Source organism: Topomyia yanbarensis, chromosome 2 (genome assembly GCF_030247195.1).
Source record: "Topomyia yanbarensis strain Yona2022 chromosome 2, ASM3024719v1, whole genome shotgun sequence".
In the NCBI taxonomy this organism is placed as follows: domain Eukaryota; kingdom Metazoa; phylum Arthropoda; class Insecta; order Diptera; family Culicidae; genus Topomyia; species Topomyia yanbarensis.
In genome coordinates this window covers 209,784,945-209,810,077 of record NC_080671.1, presented here as the reverse complement: position 1 = coordinate 209,810,077, position 25,133 = coordinate 209,784,945, and the positions used below count along the sequence as shown (strand labels likewise).

General features: G+C 36.5%; 1 protein-coding gene across 4 annotated transcripts in view; it reads left to right on the top strand.

The window, feature by feature from the left end:
• The window catches only part of LOC131682817 (homer protein homolog 2), a 345,497-nt gene that overhangs the window by 308,420 nt on the left and 11,944 nt on the right, over window positions 1-25,133 (top strand). For 2 of the 4 annotated variants that reach the window (XR_009304162.1, XR_009304161.1), the window contains exons 7-8: window positions 18,306-18,593; window positions 18,648-18,968. Coding sequence is in view for 2 of the 4 variants with exons in the window: in XM_058964579.1 (XP_058820562.1) it covers window positions 18,306-18,593; window positions 18,648-18,758 (399 nt within the window). In the remaining 2 variants the exon portion in view is untranslated. Of the gene's footprint in view, window positions 1-18,305; window positions 18,594-18,647; window positions 20,766-25,133 lie in introns of those variants that run through there. The other 2 variants (XM_058964579.1, XM_058964578.1) reach the window with 2 other exon arrangements.

Below are 25,133 nucleotides of genomic sequence, written 5' to 3'. Positions count from 1 at the left end.
GTTCTGGGAAGCGAATGATTCTGCTTGACTAATATTTTTTAACATGTTCAGTACCGCATGACGTAAATGGTGGAATTGCACCGCATAAAGTACCGCAAGCTACGTTGAACTTCAAGTTCACCTTCAACATTTGCTCCCCTTCATGAATTGATGGTATTACCAGATATTTCGTGTAGTCAACAGCAACCAGTGGTGCAAATTTTCATTTTCAAATGCCAACTTTCAGCTCAATCAAACCCAACCATGATTCAAATTCAAAGCCTCCCTTAATCATTCACTTTAAAGTTGGCGGGATTTTCATAACCGAAGCGTACGTCTTCATTTCAAATTGATGCTTTTTCATTCACCAACCAAAGTTGTCATATGCTCTGTAGAGGCCAGTTTAGGTTAAATGTTGACAGGTTTAGCTTAAATGTTTTCAAGCTTACATGAACAGCAAGAAGTATGTTCAGAGTAGTTTTGCTTGAAAAACTTAGTCAATATCCCAGTACAGAGATATTCACAAGGTAAATGAAATCGAAAATGAAAGGAAAATGATTGAGCAGCTCGACTGTTTGAATGAATGATGTAAACGAATAACTGCGAATTGAACATAGTAGGGCATGATTTGAGATTTGTTCTTCCTTCAAGTTCAAAACAACCTGGTGAAAATTTGCAGCTCTGACAGCAACACAGTTTGCCCGCATCGTGATATACTTTTGCTTGGCATTGTCACTCATTGTTTGTTCACGTATCACACACTAGGCAGAAGGAATCAATTTTTGCCAAGCGTCGCGCGGGTAAATTTGATTACTTGCCCTGCTATTGCAGCGGAGCGATTTCTAGCTTCTGAACTGAGCGAGATGAGAAACCGAAGTGATCTCCGACTTCTTCTCCAAGCTCGGAGGCAACTTATACGTAGATCGATAATCGTCGTATTGCACCCGGCGACCGTTTCTCAGTTTCCCATCCCTTGGTATGGTCGCATTACACGCCTTTGTTAGTAGTGCCGTGAACTCGTTCGCATTTAGGTTGAAGAGGATACCCTCAAATTCAAGTTCTTCGACGGACACGTTCCTGTGAAAAATCGCTGTTTTCCATCTTCACTCGTTTATATATCTCCTACATATTCATATTCATGTGTAGTTCATAGTCCTGTTATCAATGCTGTACCAAATCGCTTGGTGGTCGCTGGTATCTTTTTTCCGATACCTACCGATATATCCTCGCACGCTTTTCAGTCCATCTTTACGGTTATTCCAAGGATACAAAAATTAACATCGATAATGGATTCCCGGTTCTTCCTGCGGTAAGTGCCGATGATACCATTATTTGTAAGATCTATATTTAGCTTTGCTAGAGCATTCTTGATCGCTGATGGCCAGACAAAGTTCTTTTGATTCCAGCGTCTATCTCGAAAATTTCGCATGTTTCTGGTTCTTGGAATATTTCAGAATTAATGTCTCTTCGGCTTCTCGCAAAACGGCTTATTCGATTTTCACAAGCTTAGCCTTAAATGGAAGGTTTGGTAGCAGATTTTGATCTGATCAAGTTCATAAGAATCGCACATATGGCTGCGGAAATACGGTATGAATACTACGATCCCATATGAAATCTTTAAATGTCAAAAACCTTTCGGCAAAGCTCATGTATATAGAATATTGAACCACATATAAATCTCCAGGAGTCTGATTTGAATTCAGATTGTTTCCTTATCGAAATTATTTTCGAATGCAACGATCGATTATGTCTCGATCGACTGTTGAGTTTAATTTGGAATCGATTCAGAAGTCGGTCTGTATTAGCCTTTCCATGAGATGTTTGTTTGATAATACACAGATGGGTCCTTCCTTCCGCGCCCAGCAAACGTTTCATTTGATGTTGGACTGGATCGATGATCTCATTTAAACTTCACATTTACCCGAGAATGGTCAAAATAAAAATTATCATGGGATGGTAATTTCTAAAACTACCATAATAGTTTTCAGTTACGAAAAGCAAAACTCTATGGAAGCTATTTTTGTTCTATAAAACGTGACAATTTTTTGAATTTTGGTTATTTTAAAAAAAATTATTTGCCCCCTGATTTTTTTCAGCGATTTTGCAGGGGGGGGGGGGGGTGACATAATTTTTAAAAAATATTTGTAATGGCCTAATTGATTTTAAATATGTGCAATGTTCCAATAAGAATAAAATCACATAAAACATCTGAACACAAAATATTTTGAAATTTATTGTGAACACAACGGTGATCAATATATTTATTTCGATTTTTGGCATATGCATCAATTGTTCTGAACAACCGGTACGTTATTCCAAAACATTGCTTGAACCGCGAATCAGAAAAGAATACGACATAAATATGGAATACGTCATATTAAAATATTAATTAACTCTATAGAAATAATTAAACAGGTATAAGATTCTGTCAGTTGTTGTAATAATCATAAGTTAGTTTGAAGCAAAATTGCGTATGAACGGCACAAATAGTTACAGGGTGTTGGTAAAAATATATTGCTAGGATGTTTTAAACTCTCATTTATGTTTTAATGTACTTTTTATTTTATTAGCAAATAAAATCGTTCCAATTTGCATTAATGCATTATATAAATATATCTATATTCTGTCTGCCACAGTGCAAAAAAAAAATAAATAGGGTGATGTGCCTATTATGGCAGTAGAACCTATTGTGACCCTATTTCGTACCCCTTGGTTTCGAACCAAGCATATGAGATAATGACACTATCGATTTGGCTAAAACAGGTGAGAAAAAATAAGCTCAAGTTATATTCTTTATTTGTTGTGCACATATGTATTTAGAACTATCCTCTAAATACAACTTTTAATTAAAACAAAATCACCTTATTGAAATATCTACTAATCCGCCTCACTCACGTAGTGAACCGAAACTGGATGCAACGGCGCTTAGCAAAATAAACACTTACGAGCCAGCATTTATCGCCTCATATCTCGTTATTCCGGCACAAATATACTAAACATTGCACTGATACATACCTTTATTTTAGCTGGAGAACTTTTTTACGATAATTTCACTTTAAAATCACTCGTCAAACACTAGAATAGGCCTAGTGTTATAATAGGATAAAACTAAATACGGGGGTTCCTATTATTGGCATGTTTTGCTGATACACTATCAAAACCAACTTTTTGCATCGATCATACAGAAAAGAATCACCAGTGCGGCCAAACCAAAACATGAACTTGTAGATATAATGTATTGCAATTTCAGGTATAAGTAATCAATTATTTCAAGTTATTCAAGTAATTCTTGATTGCAGATATTTTATTTTCATCTGCACATACAATTCGGAACGGGAGAAAGCAATGTGTGATGTGAAACTTGTCATTCCAATTGCTAACCTTCGAATGGTTTTTTTCTGCGTGCGCAATTCTGGGCGCTCTTCTACTAACAGCTGATGAGTTTCATTGATGTGCGTGATGTTTACGTTTGTTTTGATCGGCTGAAAATAGCAGAATGATTCGTTTTACAAATCACACGATGGCGTCCATGATCTGGATACCTAGTTAGAATCGACGCAAATGGAATATGAGGCATTGCGTTTCAACTAGATTGTTTTTCGATGAGGTGGAAATTGGCACACCCATGAGGCGATATTTGGATCGTTGAGGTGGGAATAGATGCACAGAATGGAACATTTATTTTTATTTATGCTGAAAATTGAGGCAATTCTGCTAAATAAGCATTATATAGATGTTTAAGAAACAGTACACTGATACTTTATTCTGAGAAAGGTTATAGATATTAAGGCTTCTTTTAAAGTTGTTCAAAAAATAGTGCGACCCTCTCCCTAATGGTGCCAAAATAGGCTCATCACCCTATAAGGCTCGTGAATATAAATGATCATTCTGTCAAAGTTTAATTTTTTGTTTGATCTTTGTTTACTTTTTATTTAAACCTCGCTGAAAAACGTATATAATTTTAATTCGCAGGCCTTCATTGATAATTGATCTTTATTTCAAACTTGTGAAAATGCACTTGAAACGAAAATAAATGTTCTCCCCCACGTCGATAGGTATCATGTTCAATTAGAATGACACTCACAGTTCATTTTAAATTCAAATTGAAATATTTTAACCAGTTTTTTAATCAAAGTTTGAAATATCGACAAACATATAATTCCGGCTTAAAAGCCAACTGTCAAAATTCTCTTTGAAAGGAAATTCCGGACAAACCGTTATTCGCCAATCACAGATGTTGGCAGTAAACAACAAAGAAAAATGTTCTCTTCCATTAACTGCTATGTACTGTGTTTATCCAGCGACAGTTTGTCCGGAATTTCCTTTCAAAGAGAATTTTGACAGTTGGGTTTTAACCAATAATCATATTTTTGTCGAGAAATAACTATCATGGCACCAATTACAACCGATGGTTCAGCCACCTCTAACTCGACGAGCGCCTATTCAAACTGAATAAAAACATGCATATGTATATCAATTTATTTTCTTTTGTACATATTATGTCACTACAAAGTACTGTACATCATCGGCCAACTTTCAACTATCCAACACGTTAAAGTTCTATGTTCAGAAACATATCGGCAACAAGTTGACAAAATTGTTCTCAAACCCTATGGAACGAGATATTTGACGAAAAAAAGCTATTTTACTGCAAGAAAATATCGGAATGAATTTACTCATTTTCTTTAACTTGAATTTGTTGTTTTTTTAACATTGACGTGTAACGCAGATCAGAACGCAGCCATATAAATGACAGCATCGTTTTATTAAAGCTTACCAAATATTTTAGGCCGGTTTAAAAGTTAGTCCGGTTTAAAAACAGTTAGTACGGCTTTGTGCTTACGGCTAAGAGTACTAATGCTTGGTTATCATAAAAACGTTGTGGAAAACACTGCCTTTTCAATTTCAAAGATGGCTGCATTTCAAGGCGTTCTAAATTAATCGTTACGAATTTAAACCATTATAGAGTACGGTATAAGCATATTTTTTTTGCGTAATAAGGAGATGAATCAAGATCCTAAAATGGGATTCATAATACGACTTATGCAGCACAAAAATATTAATTTTAAGTAATTTGTTCAGCATTTTCCCGCCAGCACGTTTTTTTTTAATCCGAGCCCGAAATCTATCTCCTGTAATGTTTGACCTAGTATCAAAAACTAAAGTTTTTTTTCGATTCCTTAGAACGATAGAAAGTGACTTACGTAGGATTTTTTTTCACTATTTTAATTTTACGCGAAACGCTGAAAATATCATTAAAATCAACAATCAATTTCATTGCTTTCGTTTCTCTTAGTCTTAAATTTACCGAAAATAGCCAAGAAAATCGATACAGACATAATTTATTAACTAAATTCCTTCGTACGTTGCTGGAGAAATTAATTTAGAATATGCTGTGAATATTTCAAAGCTCGTGGTTTGACGTGGATTTAAAGAAAAAAAAAACGCGTTTGAAGTTTTTAGTCCGCTTGGAGTTTACCTAAAAACGATAGGACAGAATTGATAATATATACAATTAGGTATTCTGTTCGCCTTCCATTTTCTGTTATATCATTTTATTTCAATAACAAAATTTTTAAATCTTATAAATTCTACAGTGGTGTATTATGCTTTTCACCGAAGATTACCACGCGACGGAAATAATTCAAAATAGTAAAAGAATTGAAAATATACCATTTTAACTAAATCCGCAAAATTTGGAACAAATATCAGGCAAAATATAGGGCCTGTTAGTCAGGAATAAGACGGTCATGAATTTATTCACCCCTTTACTACAGCGGTGGGAAAATTGGAAGGTATTCGTTACTATTGTGGTACCCATTTAATTTATTGATATCCCATCCATTGGGGTGCTTTTTATTCCCCACACGATTTTTTTAAATCCTCCCAAGTTTCCTCTTGGTTCAAAACCAAAAGCCGTCCGTAAGCTGTTCATATAATGATTAATTAAAATAATTTTTCCTAGCATCGCGGAATCGAAAAGATTAAATCTTTAAAACGACAGTTTTGCAAGCTTATCGCTATCTTGTTTTTTTTACCGCAATAACCACTCGATCAAAAAAAAAATTTAAAATATTTTCAAACAACTTTTCATGTTCTAAAGTAGGTAAAATCTCCTAGAACACAATTAGCTGCATAGCAGTTCTTTTAAAAATAAGTTTGGTCGGTGAGGTACGAGTTTTTTTTATTTTTCGGGAAATGGTATTCCGCGAAATGGTTTTTCCGGGAAATGATACATTCCGGGAAATAGTTTTCCGGGAAATGATACATTCCGGAAAATGGTTTTCCGGGAAGTGGTACATTCCGGGAATTCCGGGGAATGGTGTTCCGGGAAATGACGTACAACCGATACAATCGATTGAGATCGTCTATGGGATCTAATACACGAATATGGGTTCCTAGCTAAACCGACATATTTGATCAAATCGACTATGGATCGAGTGATGTGTTATGTCCGAGTATCGGGGACACTATCAAGTTCTTTTGAAACTCAGAAATGGCTACGGCAAAGTTATGGAGCCTCTTATCTAATGTTTAATATCTTCTGGAAAAAATGCGGCAATAAATTGTAAAAAACATTACACCTTATGCTCATATGCTCGATTCTAAACCAGGAGGCGTGATATAGGATCATGTCAATCATTATTTCAACACTCTAATAACCAGACCTCGAAATTTCCAACTCGTAGCAGTTTAGAAAATATTGCAAACTACTATTTTTTGGGCTATCTAAACTACTGCATTACTACTACTGCATTTAGATGCGACCAAAGTTGAATTTTCTTCGACTAAAAAGCCGGTGCAAGTACTACAAAACACTGAAAATCACAATTATGTGGAGAAATTTGAATCTATCGTGAATAATCATGAATGATATAACCTTAAATTATTTGTATGTGAGCGAAACATTTCTAGAAGACCGTTGATAGTTTTCCATGTAAGGAACAAAAATATCTTCACAATAAAATACAGAAAATTTATTTTCACTGGATTTATTATGAAATTATATGTATGTATATGAGTGAGACATTTCTAGACTATTGCTGATAGTTTTAACTAATTATCTTCATATATAGTTCAGAAAATTTTCTTATTTTCAATTTAGATTTGTTATTTGGCCGAGTCTCATATACCAATCGACTGTGTGTGTTTTTTTGTTTTTGTTTTAGAGGATACCTAAAAACTTCCAAAAAAGCCATGAGACTGCAATAAAAAAATATACAAAACTCTAACGTCTCAGGGAACTGGTTTGTGTAGCAACCCGAATCGCCAAAAACCACTACTCTTGCACAAAACCTGAGTCCTCCCCGGCACTACCTTACGGTATTACTTCGGGGAGGGTTTTTTTATGAGCATAACACCCACTCTAATTCCACTACTTAGCAGTTAGTTCCTTCAGTAGGGTTACAGCACTACTCCTCGACGGTGATGTGTTCTTCACCATCAACACAGACTGGCAATTTCTAAATGGTGGTCAGAAAGTTAGCAGTGGGTCGAAACTTTATGCTCTTCCCCTACGAAGACAATCTGGGCGGCAAACTTCAGAGTGTCTAATTTACCTAGCCCTTTCCTTGTGCCATTCTGTATCGAAACTTTCTTCTCGTACCATTTAGCGCCACTTACTCGTTCAGCTCCGGACTTGTTCGCAAACTACTCGGTCCAGTCCCCAATGATGAATCTGGCCTACTCCGAAGGAGAATTACTAGGCGAGATTCTCCCGACACCGGGCGGTAGATTTCTCCCGATGATGATGTTCGTTTCCGTGAGCCAATTAGCTCCCCGCTTTGTTCCGATCTACTCGATGTAGCCCGGCAATGGACCTAGCTTCCCCTACTCCACAGACCAACCAGTAGGTGCTGAGGTCCATCCAGTGATTCCGGGTGGAGCGCAGCTTCCGGTTCGCTGGCGCCCAATCCATTGCTAGCTATTCGACGCGGTCTGCTCCCCAGCTGTGCATCTACCCTACTCACGAGCTATCCGGTAGGGTGTTAAGGTCGGTCTGGCGATTCTGGTTAAGTCTGACGTCCGTATCACTGGCACCCAGATGACTAGAACCCCGTTCTACATTGCGTACTACTCAACTGGTCCCCGGCGGGGGACCTAATCTACACCAACGGAGAGTTCCCCGGCGGCGGAATATCTTTCGAATTCCAATTTGTGGTTTCACGGCGACTTTCTAGTCAAGGGCGCTACTTTGTTGGTCTATTCGCCACTTCCTCTGCATCTCGGAGAGTATACTCGTAGTTGCTCTGTGGACAGCGTCCCAGATATGCTCGTCGTGGCTCATATCGTCGACGATACTATCACACTATCACACCCTACGAAAACTTCTTCGAACCTAGACCACGTGTTCCGGTGTCTCTGCACGTTTACACACTCCGGGTAAAGGAGTGACGAAGCATGTCCAAACCGGTGCAAGTACTTCCGGAAGCATCCGTGCCCGTACAAAATCTGCATCAAATGTAATTTCACATCTCCATGCTTCCTATGCACCCAAGCTGTCACATTTGGGATTAGTCCTCAGCCATAGTGATGCATTTTCGGGATCATGCCGGCGATAACGCATACTACCTCCGACGATATTGTTCTGTAACCACTCGCGACTCGTACGGGCATCAGCCGGAATGTACTGTTCAGCTTTTCACGGCTCCGTTTGGTTTGCAGCGCTGCACCCCAGGGAACCCCATATCGAAGTATCGATTACGAAACGGTAGATAGCAGACGTCCCGTGCTGCTTTCGGACAGCCAACGTTTGACATGATTCTCGCTATTGCTTTTGTTGCCCTCGCCGAATTTTCGCAAGCGTAGTCGACGTGGTTGTTGAAACTCAACCAGTCGACGGTTATCACTCAAAATTGTGCCCTCCAACGTCGATCTGAATCCGCTAAATCGCTCTGACGTTGCTGACCAACAACTTGTGGTGAGTTATTTGCAGCTTGACTCCGTTCATCTAACTATCGATCGCGTCTATTGTCTCCGTCACCGAAAACTCCACTTTTTCAAGTGTCTCACCAACGCAGAAAAAATATTTTGTAATTTTAAGTTTATTTTCATGCACATATTTGGAGCATGAATATATATGTAAAATAAAGTTCCACTACAAATCCACACGACTTGTCGTGCTTTCTTCAATGAATTTTATTGTAATGCTATACGTGGATTGAAAATTACAGGTTCTTCAAACGGAAAAACCAATGCACTTCAATGTATTCTTTACACGCTTATTGCTGTAAAATGAATGACATGTAATATTACACGAACGAAAGTGTAAAATTGTACGCGTAATTTTCAATCGAAGTTTTGATTCAATCTTTGCATGTTTACATTCGTATTGATTTACATGTCGTTTAAATTTCATTATTTTTTTGTGTGCACGATTTTCACTTTCCTGGGCAGCCGCAGAGTTATGACCCCATCGTATATCCCGTTCCAAAGAGTTGGACCAAGAATGGAGCCTTGAGGAACGCACGCTGTGACTGGCATTGACTTCTGCCCTTCGCTCATCTCGCACAGCAGCACTCTGCTCTAGAAGTAACTCTTCAGGATCTGGTATAGATAGTTGGGAACCCTCATTCTGTGCAGCACTGCAGCGATGGCTTCCCAGCTGGCGCTGGTAAATGCATTCTTAACATCTATCATGATCAGAGCTCACTATCGATATCCTCTTCACTTCTGTTTGTTTCTGTTTGCCTTCTCAGCACTCTTAAACATTTTTAGAATTGCATCCACTGTTAACGCTTCTTGCGCAATCCGAGCTGCCTCTTAGTTAGTCCGCGCTCTCCCTCCGTGCATTTCATCAACCTGTTAAGGATGATTCTTTCCAGGAATTTTCCGAGTGTATCCAGCAGACATAAGAGGCCGGATCGTCCGGTGGCTGTAGTACCAGCTTCTATACCTTCCAAATTTCGGGGAACCTTTATTTAAACACTTCTGCAGCACCATCCTGAACACGCCCGGATATACCAGGATCGCAGCTTTCAGCGCCACGTTTGGTGTTCTATCCGGACCGGGGGCTTTCTTTGATTTCAGACACTTCGATGCTTTGTCGAGCTCATCGTTACTTACCGATCGTCCGTGTGTGCTCCTTCTTCTTCGCCGTATGGTGTTGGTGGCCAGATAGTATGTAATTTGTTTCACCCTAGTGAGAAATTTTGGTTTTTACCAAATTTTCCTCCATAGGGTGAAATATAGCATAGTGCTTTCGCATAGGCCTGCTAAGCCAAGACAAGTTTTGGCTTCACTTGTGTCTCATCGGCATAAACAGAACTTCTGCTCGAACGGGACATCACGTTTGATCAGTCGTTTGATTGAAACACATAGTGTGTTTTAGTTTTAAGGGATTTGCGTCAAGCCGGCGCTAATCTATTCCGACATTGTGTTAGTGTCGGTTTCTGATGAGGCGAAGCCGAAACGCAACATAGTATGAAATAAGGATTTGTGCCCTCCTGTACAAAGACTGGTTTTTACCAACAAATTTTCACCCTAGTGAGAAATTTTGGTTTTTACCAAATTTTCCTCCATAGGGTGAAATATAGCATAGTGCTTTCGCATAGGCCTGCTAAGCCAAGACAAGTTTCGGCTTCACTTGTGTCTCATCGGCATAAACAGAACTTCTGCTCGAACGGGACATCACGTTTGATCAGTCGTTTGATTGAAACACATAGTGTGTTTTAGTTTTAAGGGATTTGCGTCAAGCCGGCGCTAATCTATTCCGACATTGTGTTAGTGTCGGTTTCTGATGAGGCGAAGCCGAAACGCAACATAGTATGAACAATATAATACAATATAATAGATAAATCGAAATTTTAGAAACAGTTTACCAAACGAAATTTTCACTGAAATACTGTTAAGTTTATTAAGTTTCTTGGAACTAATAATTGGAATGTGGATTGCGTGAAATTTAGTAACAAGGATCACCGTTCTGGCGGAGTAACTATTGGTGTTTGTTTCAGGCAAGATTTGTTCACAAAAATAGATAAGACTAGTAACTAGGACTATAACCATTAATTTATGCGCTTACAGTTGTATTATCTATAGCACTGCAGTTATTGATATTAGTCTGAAACGATTCCGCTGGAGCAGTGTTGCCAGGGACATTTTCTGTTAGCAGTGAAAATGAAATTTCGTTATATAGCATTATTATTGAAAACTGATAAAAACACATAAATGTAGACTATCTTTGTCTATCTTTCCTGTGCTATGGGCTATTGAACAATTGGGCAGGCCATAGCACTGTGATAGAAGCATCACTCTTGATAATGAGAGGTTTTTAGTGTTTCTTGATACAAACAAATCAAGTTCAGCATGAAAGGGTTTCGAGTAATCGGTGTGAATGAATTTGTTTATAGCGATCATTCAAAAACGGGGGATGGAAAACGTGTGCAACTTTCGTAGCCATATATTTTTCTAATCATAATAACTGGCCAGCAACATTTCGATCAGCCTCAAATTGTTAAAAATCGCAGTATTTTCAAATCAATTGGAATTTGTGAATCGGACAAGATTGGTTGAGTTTGAATCTAATATCAATAGTAGACCCCATTTGTATAATACTTTCATAGAAACTTGGTTAAATCTCACGGTATAAAGATACTTTCTAAAGATTCGAATTTGAAAAAATGTTGCATGGTTAATTTTACGTAGATGCGAATTTTAATCCAGGCCGCAATTCTATGATTGTGAGTACTGTGTGAATCATATTAGAGTTTAAACTAAACTGTTCTCATTAAGTTCAGACCCAAAAAAATGTGAAAAGCCTTCAGGCAGCACAGAAAAGCTGTTTGGAAAACTTGGAGTCTCAAACCGAATTACATCATTGAGTTTATTTAAAAATTTGTATGTTCAATAATGTTCTTATGTGGTGTCAGATGGAAGAGGTGATGACAAGCTTAGTAAAAGCTTAGCTATCTGCTGAGAATGGTGTTCATTGCGATAACTGGGGCACTTACGACACAAAACTGCGTAGAACTGAAGAACTTATAAATACTATCAATTTGGACAGTCTTCGGCTATCTTTTCCGAGCAACTGGATTTTTGCAAAGATTCTAGAGGAATTCTATTGTGCTTCGGAAAGTAAACATTGAGTAGTAGCTTATTACTGGAAGAGAAGCACATACCACAGAGAACAGACGTCCATCGTTAGCGTTCAACTTGTGTAAAAATCACTAACGTTGTCGAAGCTAATTGGGATATCTCCACCCGGTGCGTTACTGTCGTCATGTTTTTAGTGGCCGAGTTCGATAGATTGAAAATCGAATTATAATGCCTGAAGATATTTAGGTTTGAAGAAAACCATTTTTGTTGTAAAAATCACTTTCAACTGTCCAAACAAAAGGTTCTTTTTAAAAATTTTCTCCAGAAATAGTCTTATTATCCAGTGTAGCGCATTCCTTTGTATTTGACTCCTAAAGTGCACAAACTCTGGGTTTTATTATAAAAATTGATTCCGTCAGACACTAGTTACACTGTTACCAGTTATATTATACATGAATAATATATTTCTATGCATTGTAATCAATAAATATAACACGTATAGCATAAAATATAGTTAACACTTCAATGCATAACGCTGTTTTAAAACAATATTACGCAAAACATCTCAAAATTATCACAGTAATGTATTGAAACTATGAAACAATTTTCACAAAATTTGAAAAAAAAATTATTTGCGCCTTTGAGGGTTCATATGACTCCCATGTTTGGAAATAAAGTCAAATGTGATGTCAATTGATACAAAAAATATCTATTGCACATTTTTAAAAACCTATACAACAATAATGTTGCCAAAAACGGAACCCATTTGTTGCCAAAATCTGAGTGTACCGAAAAGGGAGCATGCAAAAATCGGAACGTGCCAAAAACGGAATCTTACTGTACTATCACTGAACAGCCTCCAAGCAACATAAAAACACATATCGTCAATACTTCCTTCATTCCATTACACGTTGAATAACCTTGTCAATACGCTCCAGTATTGACAAAACAACTGAACGTGTAAGGACCGCTAATATGGAACACAAACAAGATGCTGAATCAAACATTCTTCACTATATGATGATTGACAGCAGGAAAAACAAAAAGCACCACAAAAAGGATAAGCGATCAAAACATCGGGAAAATAATATTTAGAACAGATGGATAAATTGTCGTACCCGGAACATCACGTTCCAGATCCATTCTTAACCACTCATCATTCCGAATTAGATCCACATGACATCACTGTGAACAGTCTAGTGAAAGAAACCGATTCCACGCACCCCGGCTTGGCCACAAAGTCAACTTACTGTACTATCATACTACAAATTATGACAAACATCAAACTGTCTTGAAAACAAAAACTCCAAAGTCTGTTAATGATTAGCGGCTCTTAAGCGTTCAATAATCCATTGTGGTATAACAAAGTTGGGTTGACGATGTGCATCAAAAATATTGAACGCGTAAAGTCCGCTATTCATTTAGAGCATGTTCAGGAGTGTTTCAGTTTTAGATTTAAAATTTTGACAGTTCTATAATATAAAACTGAAAATTTTAAAACTGGAACTGTCTGTTTCCAGCAGCAGTTTTAGCGGGTGTTTTATTCAGTTTAAATTTCATGTCTCGCCATGCCTTCAGCGTTACTGCATTCAAATTTATTTTTCCCCAGTCTATCGGTTCTAAGTGTCTGTGCTGGAAACTTTGCATGTATTTAAAACACAGTTCTAAACGTGTTTTAAAATCAGCAACAAATAGAACGGCGTCGTATAACAGTTTTAAATTTTGAAACAAAACTGTTCGAAATAATAAAACAAAACGCTCTGCGGAGGATGTCAATGTTTTAGTTCCAGTTCTACTTTGAAACTCCTATATAAAATAAAACGCTCCTGAACATGCCCTTATACCTATGTGGAATATCAACGATATACAAAGGGACAATCTGCTCGCTTAGCAAATTACAAACACGCACTTGCACTCGACTGACACTACACCACTCCATCGATACAAAACACCGCGGCAGCGTCAATGCAAACAATCGCAAGCACCGCTCCCGCTCGCATGCGGTGGGAATTGAACCGATTTTCGATTTAGGCGAACATAGATCGCGATCCAAATTTTTGAGGAAGAATCGCATTGCCGAATGGATCCGCTCATCATTGTTCGGATACTATTCCGAACAAGTATCGGAAAGAATCTAAATCGCAGCGATCCAAGGTGAGGCCAAGAGAAAAAAATACGGACATATGAGATACCATATTCACTTGGCTTTGGCCGATCGGGCGCTCAACAGATGCACACTCATAAACAAGAAAAACAGAATAAAGCATCGGAGGTAGATGAGTGCGCATGAGCCTTGAGTGAGCGTAAAACGATGCGATTCTTCCTATTCTTGCCAGCGATTGTACAAAATTTCCAACAAAAACCGTATCATAACATAAACTGATCTGAATCAGCAAATACCTTCATATTTTTAAATTTATTGTTTTATTTTTCCATCATTTGTAGTTTGCGTTCGCTGCGTTCAACTAATGTATAGGTCATCGTTTTGAATACAAAGATATTCACTAAATAGTGATAATACATATAATTGAGGATAATTATGTTGTCTATTGTTTGAAGTAGGCAACTCTATTTTATATTCTTCTTAATGAAAATTAACGATGAAACGTCTACTTGTTCAATAATGAAAAAATAATTAGAATCGGTCAACAAACCATTGAAATATGGCCTTTTGAAGTAAACTTTCCGACTTTTATCCATTTTTTTTAATTTACACATTATATTTAACGTTTGGTAGACAACCCTATTTTCATATTTTTTCAGTGCACCATATAAATAACACCTTTTGCACATTATATTTATGTAATTAAATGGTCAGGTTTTCCTTTAAAAACCGCGCCACGTATAAACGATCTAAATAGTCAATGGACAAACATGGATTCACGCTTGAAGTCTGGTAGAAAACCCATCTATGACCGCATACCACATCCAAACCGTTATAAATTTCGATTCCGTCAATGAAATATTTTCAAACTTACAGGAGATATACTTGATTACTATATCTTTCGAATGCCATGTACTAAATAAGCAGACAAAAAAAAATTGTTTGTAGAGATAGGACCAAACCCGTGGGTGTTTGCTGGTAGCCTTATGAAACGTGTCATAAAGCTTCAAATTGCAATTTCTCTCGAATCCCTCGATGGATCATTTTGAAATTCACTGAGAAGATGCTTGGATACTGTATCTTTCGAATGCCGTATGACAAATTTATGGTCATTTTGTTCGTTAATAACGGTTTTAGGAACACCGTGTATACCTTTAAACATCACCTAATCAAATTCTTCTTGTTACTTGAGATGTTTTATATAGCCTCAACAAAGGCTTTGTTGCTTATTTAGCCTATATTTCAGCAAAATCATATCATTTTCAAACTGCTGTAAAATCGGTAATGGGATTATTTGAGGATTTTTTTTTCCGTGGAGCGGGGAGAAGTGAACCCAAATAACCGTGTGCTTTAAACGGAACTGCCCGTCAAAGCCCGACAACGTACTTTTTGCACGACCGAATTTTTTATAACATTGAATAATAACATCAAAAAAAGAAAAAAAAAAAACGAAACAAAAATAGGTCTCCTTTGGTCAAAGTTGATGGTGTTTGCTACGACAATCACGATTTTGTACCAGATATGGCCTGCGTTAAGCCAAACTGAGCGCCATAATTTTTTCTGGTATTTTTATGTTAAAATGCAGTTTTAGATAACTTACCATTAACATAGCAAATTAAGGACCACTTATTTGTTTTCGTTTGCTATTTGTGTTCCCAAAAATAAATGCATCTGGGTGTTGCTAGCGCTATGTTCGATGCGATAGCGTTTTTAGAGCATGTATCTCAAAATGGCGCTTGGTCCTCTTTGGCTTAACACAGGCCATGTGGACTTCGTATACTTAGTTTTTGGGCAATATGAAAAATTGTGGAATAATGTAATTCAAAATTAACCCTCTAGTGTCCAATTTTTTTTTGGTTTGAAAAAACTTTTGGAGGTGGGCTTCGTGATGAGAAAAACGAAAATATTGTTGAAAATTCTTGAAAGTAATGGATTTTCCATTAAAGCCTTAAAATAAGTAGGCCGCCTAGGGGCGGTGTTGGGCACCTGGGCGAATAAAAAACTTTTTTCTTCTTCTAGTTACTTCAACATAAGCGAATACAGATGGTTGCTTATATCTTGGACTCCATCAGAACGCAAAATACCTAAACTGTAAGGAGTAATTATCTAGTGCTTTGGTTGTTTAATTATTGACTTCTAATTTAGAGTAGGGGAGTCCAAGGTCTGCTGGCGATGGTTTCACTTATCATGTTTTATGTTTTTAATTTAAAAAGATCGTGTAAAAGTGTATGTGTTGTATAAAAGAGCGGACCTTGGCTTCCTTACAGAATTTTAAATATGTGACGCGGAAATCTCGCCAATTTACGACTATACGCACAATGATGCCACCTGGCCACTTTTGATGACAAAGTATGGATCGCGTTAGATGTTTTTTTGAATAAAACTGCAAATCAATCGATACTTGTTATTATTTTTCAGCCTCAATGCTCCCACATTTTAATTGTGACGCACACTTTGTATTCAAAAGCTAAATTTTCTTTTCGAGAATCTAATTAATAAATCTAGTCATTCGTGGAATAGCTTTGAACTCGCCCTAGATAACAAAAATGCTGAAATTTAAAAACTTTGCCTAGGGTAATGAGCCTATTTTTACTCTAACCATGTAAAACCGTTGGTTAGAGCGGCGTTAGCCATCTTTGTTCAACGTATTGATTCAAATGGCGATTTTTGATATCATAATGGTTCATAAGAAGAAAGCAAAGATATTGGTACCATATTGGTTCATACGTATTGCATGAATTGTATTCCGAGTAATTAATGAAATGGTGAGGCACCCTTCCTAATACGACTCAAGTAGGCTCTTCACTCTAATACGCTCGAAAACTCAATATCACTTACAACGTGTACGAAACAGAATTTAATGCAACATAAACACATTGGAGAATGGATTAAACAGTACTTGAGTGCAGAACTAGGGACAGCGCCATATATCTAATACAAAAGGAGAAAGAAAAATTCTACCACCTAGCCCCAGACACCTCTAAATATTATTAAATGATAAGAATATCCATATTCTAACAGCAACATTCACCCAAAGTTTTTAAAACATACTTATTTTCAGCTAAAATTGCACATAATGCTAGTTTCGGTACGATAAGTAATCACTAAAGTCTAAAAAAACCTCTAGGCGGGCAAAGTATTTTACCAAAAAACCTAAACTTCCGAATTATTCCACTAAACCAATTCACATCTACAGTGAAATGCAAGTAACAGGTTACTCAAAAATATTTTTTTAGTTATTGAAATTTCGACAAATAGGTAAAATTTGTTTAATGAAGATTACCTCTAAACACAAAATAGTTTTTTTTCCATGTTTTCCTCGAATTATCAACTTTGAGCTTCAATTGCCTTTGACAGAAAGCTACGGATGACAACATACAATCATGTTTTAGTAGTTTTATTTAGATTTTTGTATAGACCGCCTAGAGGCGGTGTTGGGAACTAGAGGGTTAAAAAAATCCGTTGAAAATTCACCATTTTCAAATACTTACGTACAAAAATTGTCAATTCAAAAATCTATTTTTCTGAAGTCATTTATTAGAGTATGATTTGAAGAACAATTTTGTTGAAAAAAAATGGGTAAAAACACAAAAATTATATTTTTACCATTTTGGCCAGGTTTTGGTAGTAGTTACGCCACTGTGCAATCGTTCGATTCCTTCACATGCTCAATAAAGGTTTCTTGAGCCTTAAGGATATTATACATGCGAGTCACAACATGAGCAAATATAAAAATACGTTTTTCAATACACTAACCGGTGTACCACGAAACTGCTACTTGAGGAGCTAAAACATTTTCTTATACAACCCCGAGTTTTTGACGGAGTTCCATCTGTAGCCCTTATTTTGTGCTAAAATATCACCCCTCTTCATTTGGGGTTTAAATGGGTGTAAACAAGCGCGTCGGTGCCTAGCAACAAGCAACAACCTTAACTGTATCATTTTACATTTTCTCGCCGAATTACTCGTTGCTTATACGAGTTACTACTTCTACACGTTACGAAATATGCTTAATGCAACAACAGTTGCAACATTAATCCTATTTTTGAAAACATCCGAAACACAAACATTAATTTCGTGACAAATATTCTTTTTGTTGTTAACGTTACAATTGTGTAAAATGGCGGCATTGTGCAGCGTATTATTGGTATTCGAAAGTATTTATTATTTTTTCTATTTTTCATGCAAGGAATCTACTGCCAACGTAGATGAATGGAAACGTCAGTTACATTCGTACAAGGAAGAAAGTCAACGTATGAAGGCCCGTTACCAGGAATTAGAGGCATCAAAAGGGGGTACTGTCGGCAGCAATAATAGTGGACCTAATGCAGGGAGTACTGAAATAACAGATGATCTTAGACATGAAATTTCTTTACTAAAAAGTAGAATAGAAGATTTAGAAAAGGAGTTAATGAATCAAGAAGTTGAACTGAAAGCCGCCAATAAGAGTTTAAAAGAAAAACAAAATGATCCAACGGTATGTATTTTAAAAATAACGCTTTTTTTGGTTTCATCAATTTAACCCTTTCAGGTCAAACAGCTTACAACGTTGTGCAACCAATTCGGCGTACATATAAGCGAACTGAGTGGGCTCCAAAAAGAAATGGAAAAAGTTATACAGACTAATCACAAGGCCACTTGAGAATTATACGAAAAGAATAATTTAATAAAAACCTCGTCTGAGAATGACATCCACAATACCGAATACCACGTGAGTGGTAATAGCCAACTCATAGAAAACAATAATTCTAGCACTAACAACAACGACGAGATTGACCCTAAAATGGATTACAAACATTACATACACACTAGCTGTAGCACATCCGGCTGTCACAGCAACACATACCAGCAGGTAGTTGCGACAAGTACAACAGATGCACAAAAAAGATCTTATGTCATTGCACCGAAAAGCGTAATTCCTAATCGAACTAACTCTGGTATAGTGCTTATCACCACCAAACTGAACCAGTCAGATGAAAGCAAAGTCATCAATTTCAGTAATAGTAGTAGTAATGCTCTGAGTAAAACCAATTTGGAAATGCTTAAAACTGCTCAGAAAGTAACACAAGCGCTCAATGCAGCTTCGCAGAAACAGGCTCATATTGGATTTGGTGATCAGCAACAGCCGAAAACAGCAACCATTTTGGTTTCAAAATCAAAAACGAAAACCGGACTTCCACTATTACTGAAAAAATCCAAGTAGTACGTAGTATTCCAAATTTTAGTTTTATGCGTGTATTAGGCAATTCCGAAAAATATTGATATTTGGAAACTAATGGTGCTCAACCCTAGAATTAAATATACACATATATAAAGCATTTGATTGAACAAGTCGCATTTTTAAGCAATGATTCGGTAACTCGATTGATTTTTGCTAGCCCTTTTTTCAATGTACATTACTTTTCTGTAGGTCCGTGTTTTTGAAATATATTATTTTGATGGTGTCCGAAATGTACATGACGCGTATATCAGCAGGTGAAATCAAAGGAATGCCTTTTTACCAGAATAAATATGACTGTTTTATTTACTCCTCCAATGTAATAAGCATAGTTTTATTCTATTCATTTTCTCACCCTACTTATTTGAAGCCATTAGAGTAATTTTGGTCGACGCATTGGCTCAAATGATAAGGTAAAAATTGAGACACTCGATTGAAGTTTTCGTAGTGTTAATCGCCAACCGTTTTTCCGAATACTGTTATTTGCCACGTTTGCCAAACGCTTTTTAGAGATCCGATTTATTTGGAATTTCCGTTGCGGGTCTTTACACGCATCGGGCCTAAGCGTTATTGGTGATTTAGTTCATTTTTTCGTGACTTGATTTGTCGGAACCTCTAGATCAGAGATTACAATATTCGCTCATTCTGAATATGAGATCCAATGCTATCTTGTCGAGAAAAGTTGGAGAGCAAACAATGTTACATCGCATGTGTTTACCTTTTTATTGCTGGTCGAAGGTGAAATGAAGACTTTTTTATTAGGTCCAATCTGCAAATGAGAGCACTCTTTTTTCGCTTTCTCTTTCGCTTATTACTGCGAAACTATGTTTCGAAAGACCAAAGTTTTTACTAGCCTATTATGCGTAGAGTTGAAGGTAAATCAGAAAGGTGACCGAGTAATTGGCGGAAGAGAAAGTAAACAAAGAGAGGTTCTTTTTTGCAGATTGGACCTATTGAAAAAAATTAAATTCGCCTTATTCTGGTCACGAATGGAAAATTTTAAACTCTGCGCTAGATAAATTTTTAGAGAGTTGTTTTGTTCTGCGAAATATAATGCATATATGTATACCTTTCATTGTAGGAACGAGCACCATTTTTCAAGCATTGATCTTTTGCGAAACTATCTAACGGATATTCAGTTTCTGGTCGATACACTTGGTTTCCATTGATGTAGAAAGCACTTGATATTAATCTCATATGGATAGCATTTGTCACTGATTAAATTTATGTAACAGATTATAATAGTACTCAATGTGAATTGTTTAATTGAAGTCAAGGATATAGTGACGAATAATTTAGATAATGTGGATAACATTTAAATAAATATTGGTATGTAACTATTTCTATTAAAACAAAATCACAAGTACTTAAACCAATTTTCGGTTTTTAGATTTAGGTTTGTCATACAGCATAAGTTTAGATTATTTTACCAAAGATTTGTTGTAAGATTTTATATTTTCAAATGAAACTCAAATCACTAGTGTGGTTTATTCATTCATTATTATTAATATATATATATATATATATATATATATATATATATATATATATATATATATATATATATATATATATATATATATATATATATATATATATATATATATATATATATATATATATATATATATATATATATATATATATATATATATAATGGCATATAGAGCGAATAGATCAAAAGAAAAAGGATGGAGCGAAAAGATCAAAAAGAACGGCTCATGGCGACCTTTTACAAACCACATACAATGTGAATTGTATATTGTCATGTCATGTGTACGCAACAAATTGGTGGCAGGTTATAGTTAAGAATGATTATATCCAGCAGCAAGTTATTTTTAAAATCCTTACACTCACGGCGACGCCAATGCATATTTCTATTAATATAAATTTAAGTTTTTTTCCTCTAGATTAAATGAATAATTCATTGATCGGTGTACAAAAATTTATTCAGTGTTCCAAATTATTCAATAAATTTTCTACCTGTATAAATTGATAAAATATAGAGATCGCTTGATTTTTTTTGGTTGCGTGTATCACCGTTGAAGTATCGCACTTGTACATTTCCTATAAAATATATGTATAGAACTCGTTCAAACTTGCAACATTTTTTCCACTTATATGCCAATCGACGATTTGGGACAATGTCGGTGTGTATTAGTGGGGGGCAAAATGATCGTTTTTTCAGCGCAGCACTTTTTTGGTTCCATTTGGGGTCCCAAGCAACTGTGCAAAATTTGGGGTCGATTGGTTGCCAACACTGCGGGTGTACCAATGATGAATCATATAGCATATCAAAATAACATCATATATTTTAGGTTTACCACATTGGTATGTTTGGATGAATTATTTAAAAGCCTTAGCTCAATTTCATAGACGTGGGTAGTTTAGCAATAGGGCGTAGAGAGGGGAGAGGAAAGGAGCGGGCTTTATTATTTAATAATTAATATGGTACACCCGCAGTGTTAGCAAAAACATGATTTTTGCATTTAATTCGATCTATCAAACTTTGAATAGCAATAACTTGTTTTAGAGGGTTGTATACCATTCCCCAGAACGCCAATTCCCAGAATTCCATCCTCAAGAATGTACCGTTCCCCAGAAAGACCTTGCTCAGAATGTACCATTCCCTGGAAAGCCATTATCCAGAATGCTCCATTCCCCAGAAAATCATACCCCAGAATGTCCCGTTCCCCAGAAAAGTTAATGTTCGTAATCATTTTTTTGTGGTGGAGCCTAAGGTTTACTCATTACCTAATTTAAGGAACTGATGCGGTGTGGAGCTGCTGAGGTGATGCCGCCGAATGTGGCTACCTCTCGCAAGCAAACCTGTTATCCCGCATATAACCGGTTTACTCGATCACAGGGATTGGTTCCTTCTTTCAATCATGAGCAGTTTTTTGATTTTGTATGCCAAACATATGACAGCACAGTTCACAGCATTTAATTAAAAAGAGAACTTTTCTCTTTTGTTTACTACCAACTAGGTCAAAAGTTGGGACAAGTCTTCAAGTGTAAACTGGGCAGACGTAAAGAGTCATTTTCATGAAGATTCAATGAACTGCTCATGTTTGAAAGAAGGAATCAATTCCTATGTTTGAGTAAATCGGATAAGCGAACGGATAACTGGCCTGATTGCGAGGAGCCATCGCTTTTGCCAGCTCATCCTCAGCAAATTAACACCACATCACTTCAATTACTTCGATAATGCACAAAGTTTTGGTTTCACCATATAATCTTACTTACATAACACTGTTTCATTCTTTTGAATCCTAGGAAGTGGCGCTACCGCTTCCTATGATTGTTGCCCAATGGCTCTTAAAACACACCTGTATTAGATTCTGCAATTTGTTCTACATGTTTCCTGGATAGTTCTTTCTGGGGGAAAACACTTCGGTATTTTATTTTGTGTGGAATGTGCACGAATCGAAAGCGAAGAATATCGTTTGATGGAAGTGGGAACGAGTACAGTCGTGATTCGTTGGTTGGGCCACAGCCTATGTCCAACTAACGAATTTGATTCGCTAGTTGGACCGACTGCAGACGTCTATCTATCCTATCCAAAGGAGACGTTAGTAGTGTAAATGCTTCTGTTCACATCTCTGATTATTTTCAGTTTGATTGTCAAGGTGATTTTGACGTAGGATTTTAACATTAAGATGCTTTTTAGTTGGACAATGGTCCAACTAGTAGAGGTTCAACTAAAAAGCGGTCCAGTCAAAAATGACCAACAAGCGAATCACGACTGTAGTAAGTTAAAAAGATCAAATTAATAAAAAATAAAACTTTTCTGGGGAATAGTATTTTCTGGTGGATGGTATTTAGGGCGGGGGTGTGTGAAATTCTGCGGAATGATTTTCGGGGGAATAGTATACAATCGTTTTAGAGATATTCTAACACCATACATCCTCCGGCAAAGTTGTTCAGCATATCCTGGACTACATTGCAGAAAGAATTGTAGTCCGTAAAATTGAAAATGCAAAAAAGTACCTTATACCGGCTGAAGTAGTCGATGATAACTAACAAATACTCGCCAGTTGGTAATTGTCCGAGAAAATCCAAACGACATCTATCCATGGTTTAGTCGGGAGAGTACGTCGCTGCATTGGTTTTGGGTGCGATGGCAGACCCACGAGCCTGCATCCGTCACAGGTCGCAACAATTTTGGTAACATCTCTATCCATTCCTGGCCACCATGCCCTATCACGTAGTCGTCTCTTCATGACCGATTCCCCCGGGTGTCCTTCATGTGCCAAAATCAACATGCGAGCTAGAAGTTTCATCGGTATTATTCATTTGTTACCTCTAACCAAAATATCACCTACCATGCCCAATTCTCCTCGAAAAACTTCAAAGGGTTTAGCTTCTGGCTTGTCCCATTTCCCTGGTCGAACGCATTCGCGAACTATATTCAGTTCTGAGTCGTTTGAGGACAACGTCTCGATTTCGCTAGTATCAACGGCTACTGATTCTAAAATAGCAAAAACCAAAAACTTGCTATCTTTATCGAAGTCAGCATTATCACTGGACGTTGTTAATCTTGAAAATGGATCGGCGATATTGGTGCTACCTCTACGGAATTTCACCACAATTTTTGAACGATTGTAAACGAAGGACCCAGCGTTCAATTCTGGCACACGGCTTCGACGTGGAGGAGAAAATGGTTTCCAAAGGCCTATGATCCGTTTCTAATTCAAACTGCCGTCCAAGTAAATATACGGAGAGACTGCCCACATAAGAGCCAAAGCTTCTTTCTCCTTTTGGCAATATCTTTTCTCAGTAGCACTGAGACATTTGCTGGCATAGCTTACTACTCGAGGAATCTCGTTGCCTTTAACAAACTGTAACAGAACAGCACCTAATGCGACTGGTGACGCATCGGCCATCAGGTGTGTTATATATATATATATATATATATATATATATATATATATATATATATATATATATTATATATATATATATATATATATATATATATATATATATATATATATATATATATATATATATATACATATATATATATATATATATATATATATATATATATATATATATATATATATATATATATATATATATATATATATATATACATATATATATATATATATATATATATATATATATATATATATATATATATTATATATATATATATATATATATATATATATATATATATATATATATATATATATATATATATATATTAGGGTGGGGCATTGTTATATGGAAAAACGAAATCATAGCCACATCAACCGAGCACAGTACTTTTTTGGCCCCCCCTCCCTCACCCCTCTCTACGCCCTATTGCTCAACTACCTACGCTCATGAAATTGAGCTAAGGCTTTTGAATAATTCATCCAAATATTCCAATGTGGTAAATATAAAATATATAATGTTATTTTGGAATGCTATATGAAATACCATTGGTACACCCGCAGTGTTGGCAATAAAACTGATTTTTGGCATTTAATTCGATGTATCGAACTTTGAACAACTATAACTTGGCTTAGAGACATTCTAACACCATACATCCTGCGGCAAAGTTGTTCAGCATATCATGGACTATACTTCTATCTATTCGTTGGAACACTACAGGAAGAATTGTAGTCTGTAGAATTTAAAATGCAAAAAAGTAGGTTTTCCCATACTAAACTCCATACAAATTTCAAACGCAATGCGCTACGGTCAACACCAATCGACCCCAAATTTTGCACAGTTGTTTGGGACCCCAAAAGTAACCAAAAAGTGCTGTGCTGAAAAAACGATCATTTCGCCCCACCCTATATA